This window comes from Arachis hypogaea, chromosome 1 (assembly GCF_003086295.3).
Source record: "Arachis hypogaea cultivar Tifrunner chromosome 1, arahy.Tifrunner.gnm2.J5K5, whole genome shotgun sequence".
Classification (NCBI taxonomy): Eukaryota; Viridiplantae; Streptophyta; class Magnoliopsida; order Fabales; family Fabaceae; genus Arachis; species Arachis hypogaea.
In genome coordinates, this window is record NC_092036.1 from 104,059,630 (window position 1) to 104,066,723 (window position 7,094).

Consider the following 7,094-nt stretch of genomic DNA (forward strand, 5'->3'; position numbering starts at 1 on the left):
TATCAAAGGTATATACATGTGTAGTAATGGACAACAACTCATATTTTTTACTAGTATATTCTTAACATGATAATAAGAATTTACTAAACCTATTTTTTTCTTAGGGTAAGACCATTATGGGGGCATAGAAAAAATTACCGTTCACTTCTCCAGGCGAAATTAGAAAGCCAAAAATTGAGCCCAAATCATCCAATAAATCCAAGGCGTCTTATGCACTAAGCCAAACCACAAATGACTATAGAAGACCTGTTTATTTCTTTTTCATTACCAACGTAATTACCACTTAGACATCAATCTTTAATTATCTAGTTTCTTATGAGTACCCTAATTAACCATATAGTTGTGTATTGTTAATACTTTTGTGTTAAACTTCGTAGTCAATGCAGTGTAAATTTATGCCAACTCCAACTATGCATCTTTTGGAAGATCAGATAAAGGCCTGTGCATATGTATTTTCAACCTCGCTAGATCCATCGTAAGTTAAGTTGATATTATCTGTATTGTCGACGAAAGAGAACCAATCTAATGTGTTTTGGTTTTTAATTGATACAGTGAAGAACTTGTGGTAACAGATACAATCAGAACAACTAGATCAGACTTTGAGCATTTTATACCTGACAGACCCATTACGGATAAGGTACCCAAATAATCTATCAATTAATATACATTTGATTTTTGCACAATCTAGTAATATATTTGGATTATAGTTCAGATTTTTGAATTAGCGGCGTTGAGATGCACTGATGAACAATCTAATGTAAGTTTCAAGACAACATGGCAACTTCCAAGATTTGTGGTATGTTATATAACCCCTAACAAGATAATTTTACTGATTATAAGTTATAAATGTAATGCTAATATAGAAACATGCTTTATCATGTACTAACAGTTATATTGGTTTGCATTAATGAATTAGGTGGATGTCTTCAGCAAGATAAATTTAAAGAAGAAGATGGAACACTATATTTATAAATTTATGCAACCTACTACTGATTTAAAATTTGTACGAATTTTTTTTGGATATTCTTATCTAAATATAGTTTTTCATCATTAACATTCATAACTCATGGGCAAATTTTATGGTTTAGATATATGTTCCTGTTCAGAGGGTGACCACTGGTATCTAATGATAATTTCGGTTGACGATCGCACAATCTATCACTTGGACACCCATTTTAATGATGAGAGAATTCACTATCGTGAACGTGTTATCAATACAATAGTAAGGCAAAAAAAAATTTTATAAGTTTATTTGCTGATATTTTATTTTTATTATTTAACTAATTAAATGAAATCAGGCAAACGTACTGGAGCAAATCATCAAGTCAAAATTTTACAAGGATGATGGCATTCAAGAGTACACAATAAACAATTTTAGGACTACAAAATTAAAAGGTCATAAGATATACCTCAATGTAATTCAAGTTGAAACTCTACAACTTGGGTAATGAAGTGGATGGATATGACTTTTGAGTTTAAACCAAATGGTAACAATAAGGTGAGCATTTATAAAACAACTCTCTAATATTTAGTCCCTATTTTTTGTACTAATTTATAATAAATAAATTGCAGCTTGAGGATCACGATATTCGCATGATAATCGCTGTGCATTTACTCCGGAGTCGGATCAACCAGAAGAAGTCACAATTTATTTGGAATATGCACACAAAATGAGATGCAAAGATAATAGGGTTATTGGTATTTTATTATTGTTATGTTTGATGGACGTACTTCTTTAGTTATTTTTCAATAACTTCTTAAATAGATATTCATTGCTTGTGGCTTTTACAATTTTTCTCTACATCTATGCATATAGAGATATTTTAGTTTAAAAAACTTATATTTTTATGATAAAGTAATGTCATGTTCATTTATTATTTCAACAACAATGCCATACAAATTTTATGTCTCGTGAATTATATTTTATTTCATATAATTAATTTATGTAAAAAAATTCCATGTCTTTTTATTTGTTTGCATTCTATTTTGTTCTTTTTATTTGTTCAAGATTTGACCTCTATTGAATCTTGACTAGAAAAAAAAACACCATGCAATATATATCAAAGCATTTTAATAATCTGTCCATATATTGCTAAGATATATACGAAGTATATATATTACAAATTTTTAATCAATTCTTCCTAGATTAACAATGGAAGCCCCCAATCCAATCCTCCATTAGAGCGATGGGACTTTTAGAATTGTCATCTTCAGATTTTACAGTTTTCTTAGGAGGCACACAATCCGTTATTTCCACATTGTAAAGCTCTAATAGCGTTACTTTAATGTTGTGTTCTGCTTTCCCAACCTCCAATATATCCAGGGGCATCCTACTCCACCAGCAGGACGAGGTGCAGGACCAGGCTGACCGGGTCTTGGTGTATCATCCTTTAAAATGAGAAACAAATACAATCATCAATAAACCAGTAAATGGTACATAAAAGACATATAAAATTGCTTAACCATCACTTACAATTCCTAGAACATAAGTCACAAAACTCTATTCAAATGCTCAAGTGAATAAGCTCAAGAAGACAATGTTATAAGAATGCAAAATTGTGATCACAGTTCTAAAATATGAATATAGCTAAAACTAAAAGATGGACGGAATGCAATTCTTAGTGGATTAGGACCAGTCTCAATTCTTTCCATTAATATCAAGTTCTAGATATGCAATTGCAAGATCTAGAACTATGATTTGCGTAAATTACAATTTAAAGAAATGAGATTTATTCAAATGAATATGAAAGAGTAGCACTCTGTTCTCTATGGACCGTTCTATATATGAAAAGAGGAGATTAGTATCAGCCTCAATTCTTTCCATTAATATCAATTTCCAACTAGTTATCCAAGCACTGCAATACTCCACAGTTTAGGAACAAAATTTGTTTCAACATAGCTAAAGATAATCAAAAATAATTTGCGCTGATTAGAATCAATAAGCAACATCTCATGGAAAAGTTAAAAGAATGGCGAAACAAGTATAATCTACGCCTGGCAAAGGGCTATGGCGGCTCGCGGTTCCTCCTATCGGTGCGAGAATGCACCCTCACGACATGAGAGTGGATGGCACAGGAAACACAATACTGCATCTTCAAAATAATTCAGCAACAAAAGAACACAAATCTTGAGGAACAGAGAAACAAAAAAAACATAAAAGAACACAATACTGCATCTTCAAAATAATTCAGCAACAAAAATAAAAAATACCTAGAACCTAGAAGCATAAAATAGAGCAGAGCAGATCCAAGGGGAGTAGCGCTGGTTGGTGGAACAGAGCAGGAGGCAAGCCCAGCAATTGTGCTTTACTGCAACTCACAACAAAATTCAACCAATAACAGCTACAAAATTCAACCAATAACAGCAGCAAAATTCAACAATTATTCAACCAATAACATCATCAAAACTCACAGAATAATTAACAATTATTCAACCCATAACAAGTTTACAGATTATTCAACAATTATTATATAAAAAAACCTAGAAGCTATAAGCATGAAAGTATAAAACAGAGGGGGGAATCGGTTAATAGAACTGACCGATGCAACCGAGCTGACGCCAGCGACGATGGAAGAGAGGTGTATGACAGAGGCAGGAGGCGAGTCCAACAACGGTCCTTCCAGAACTAAAACGGCGACGATGGTGGAGAGCTGCACGATCGCGACTGTAATCTTTGAGGCTCCAACTTGCGACGGTGGCCGGAGCAATCCAGCAGCTGGATGGAAGTGACGGAGACAGCTCGCTGATGGTGAGAGGAAGGACGAGCTTGAGGATGAGGGAGAAAGAGGGAGAGCTGCGCCGTTGTGTCTTGTGTGGAGCAAGGGTTAGTAGAGTGGGTTACTGAGTTGGGGACTTAGGGTTGCTGGGTTAGATGGAAAGCAGGAAAGGACCAAACGGCTGTGTTTTGGTCAAATTCCAAAAACTGGCCGGTTTACGGTTCGGTTTGACCGACCGGTTCTCGATCAGTTTTGTGGTTCGACGTTGGTTTTCTGATCCTGCGGTTTTGTCATTAGTCTTCGAACTGGGATTTTCATCGGTTCGTGATTCAACCAGTTCAACCGGCCAATTTGAGCCGATTTTTAGAACGTTGGTTGGTGGGGCAGTTTAAACCAAAAAAACTACTAAAAAACCGTCCAATTTTTTACCGATTTATGAGGTAAGCACCGGTTTGACCGGTTTTTTTACCCTACTTTTCGCTAACCGATATTTATTTGACAATTATTTCATCTAAAAAGTATAAGTACGACTATTGGAAGACTATATAAAATATCATTAATATAGTGAAAAAAATACAAATATGAAACTGATTCTCTACGCAAAAATATTAAATTTATGGAGGTTGCTAATTATCGCTATTTAAATCAGTCGTCGGTTCGATATACATGTCGCCATCATCCGAACCATTAGCATTATCTTCTATAACGTTGTTGTCAATGTCCTTTTGCCAAGGACATGATGTCTTCTTATGTCCTTCCATTTGACAAACACTACAACGTTACCGCTTCTTCTTAGATGGTTGTCCTGAGCCTATACCGCTTTGATGCACATACGGATTGCTACTTTTAGTTATGCCTGACTAAGGTTGATTAGTGCCTTCGTCTGCAGCCTTGTAATATGAGTACAATCCCATAATTTTGTCACGTGTCTCTTCATATCTCTCTGGTACTTTAGCAGCAACAGCAGCCAATTGTTTAGAAAATTCCATCAAGGTACTTTGACGACTAATAACAACAGCATTCCTAGTGAACCCACTTGGATCATTGAGTGCTGATTTCACATTTTTGTTCCATCTATCCAATACCAATGACCGGAGAATCTCACAAATGTCTTTGTCAACGAGAACTTTCACAATATGTTCGCATGGAATTCCAAATGACTCCATTCTTAAACAGGTACACATGAAGATCATTTCTTCTTGATGAAATTCAACGATCCACAGAAAATCGGGCCTCCCATGCTTACACACAATGTACTTTATGCAATCTTCGTTATTCTCTATTTTGTTTAGCACCCGCATTGATCCAGCTCTAGAGAGAAATGGCCGAAATAAAAGAAATATCTCATGAGTGTACAACTCAGCAGCAAATCTCTCTAGCAGCTCTATACAAGTTTGCATGACGGGTACCTCACGTGTAGATTCATAATCAGCATTAAATTCTTTAAAGCGCAAGTGTGCAACACACCTTTGAAAATGCTCTACAAAACTTGTCAAATCATACTGCGACCCCACATACCTTAGCACAATTGAGTGCAAACCTTCACATCTTGAGGTAGTTCTAAAGCCAGTAAAAATTTTCCTCTTATATATGCAGTAGCCCACATATGCTTCTCTTCATACATGTTGTTCACCCACGGCTTATCTTCAAGGCCAAATTCTTCAATAAGCTGAACCCACTTACGCTTAAACACGGGAATCTCGTAGTCTTCCAACATGATTTTTCTAAATTTAGATGTAAATGATGGATTTCCAACATTGCTAGTTGCATTTCGAATAAGGTGGCCAAGCGCATAATCTATGTTTGACTTCGCGAAATACATCTCTTACTGCATTCCTAATTGCCATGGCCCCATCAGTTATTATTGAGGTCGAGGTCTTACCCTTCATTGCAAACATGAGCTGACGCAGGAGCCAAATATATGTATTAGTAGTTTCGTCCACAATAAACGCAGTAGCAAAAACAATTGTTTGGTTGTGGTGGTTAACCCCGCTGAATATGACTAATGGACAACTATACTTGTTCTTCTTGTACATAGTATCAAAAGCAATAACATCCCTGAAGAGTCGGTAGTCTAGTTGGCTAATCCCATCAGACCAGAACAAGTTACGTAACAAGCCTCTTGAATCATGACATGCCTTGAAATATAATTGTGGATCCTTCAACCGCATATCCTCCAACTTCTTCAACACTCGTGCTGCATCACCATGAATTTGACGCCTTTGCCGAGCAATCTCATTGTACATATCTCTGGAACCATAGCCAACAAATTCATACCCGCCTGCTTGACTAGCTAGAAGACCAAATATCTGTGAAGTGCTAATCCCGAACTTTAGCATGTTCATCATTTGCATAATATCTGCCTCTGACATTTTTCTGTGGGCATGCAACATAGCACTGAATTGTGTATCCAATAGATCATGGTTGTGTTCGTCAGAGAAACAAAAAATATGCCACCTTCCAGTTTCTGGTACAAATTTAACATCCATTCGGGCTTCACACCCAGTTTTTGTTTCCAATCTAGGCTCCTTCTTCCTTTTTTCCATCGTGTAATATTTTTCCTCCCTAAATCATTGCCTATGACACACAAACTTTTGTTTGTAAATTTCGCCAATACTATTCTTGAAGGTCTTGCTCTCCCTTGCACTAAAACCCTTCGACTTTGAGTACTTCAGATAAAAATCAAATGCAAGTTGCAAAGTAGAAAAGTGATATTTGCCGATTTTCTCCGCAAATTTTTTACTGAAATTCAAAGTTGTAATGTCTTGCACGGAGTCAACCACATAAGCAGCTTCAAGGATATCTTCTGACTGATCAGCTTCAGAAAAATACGCTCCCTCAGTAAATTCATCTCCGAAATCTTGTTCGAATTCATTCTGTTTATCCATCATATCTTGGTCACAAACTAGCTCTTCTTGTTGGTTAATGTCATCGTCCTCCTGGTATTGCTTATTCATCTCAGTGTCTGTAAATAGACCTGACATCTTAAAAATGTCCAATGAAAAGAAAAAAATTCAGTACACTCCATCTTATAACATTACAAAACATAAATAGATTCTAATATTGCTAGCAGGGACGGATCCAGTGATTTTGATATGGAGGTGCTAATTTTTAAATAATTTTTAATCTATAAAAATAATTGGAGTTAGTTTTTTAATAGATATATTAAGATACATATAATTATAATTTTTTTCACAACTTTATTTTTAATATGATAATTACATAAAGAAAATATATCAATATCAATAGTACATTATAAAAATATAAAATACCAATAATTTATAGCGTCTTTAGCTAAAAGTTATCACATATCTTATTAATTAAAATTCATTCTTTCAAAAATTTTAAAAAAATTGAAAATAAATTATAAATTATTAA

The 7,094-nt window shown here is 35.0% G+C and overlaps 1 protein-coding gene and 1 long non-coding RNA gene across 3 annotated transcripts; both read right to left on the reverse strand.

Annotated features, from left to right (window-relative positions):
• Positions 1-2,068: 2,068 nt before the first annotated feature.
• Positions 2,069-3,880, reverse strand: LOC112706099 (uncharacterized). 2 transcript variants are annotated; one of them, XR_003155652.3, is made up of 3 exons: positions 3,540-3,880; positions 3,211-3,308; positions 2,069-2,388 (listed from the first exon to the last, which is right to left on the reverse strand). It is a non-coding gene; the product is annotated as an uncharacterized lncRNA (long non-coding RNA). The 2 variants fall into 2 exon arrangements; XR_003811754.2 differs by having other exon boundaries at positions 3,211-3,341.
• Positions 3,881-4,576: 696 nt separating this feature from the next.
• On the reverse strand, positions 4,577-6,262 carry LOC112764243 (protein FAR1-RELATED SEQUENCE 5-like). The gene is made up of 3 exons (XM_025809829.1): positions 5,599-6,262; positions 5,257-5,513; positions 4,577-5,125 (listed from the first exon to the last, which is right to left on the reverse strand). The coding sequence occupies exons 1-3, from the start codon at positions 6,260-6,262 to the stop codon at positions 4,577-4,579; spliced, it is 1,470 nt and encodes a 489-aa protein (XP_025665614.1).
• Positions 6,263-7,094: the final 832 nt, after the last annotated feature.

Bases quoted from the DNA above. Each gene is read 5' to 3' on its own strand.
- LOC112764243 (XM_025809829.1), bottom strand. From the start codon at position 6,262: ATGGAAAAAAGGAAGAAGGAGCCTAGATTGGAAACAAAAACTGGGTGT. The intron at 5,514-5,598 runs GTAAGACCTCGA...AGTCAAACATAG, and splicing joins GCTCATGTTTGCAATGAAGG to ATTATGCGCTTGGCCACCTT. The intron at 5,126-5,256 runs GTTTGCACTCAA...TCTACACGTGAG, and splicing joins AACTACCTCAAGATGTGAAG to GTACCCGTCATGCAAACTTG.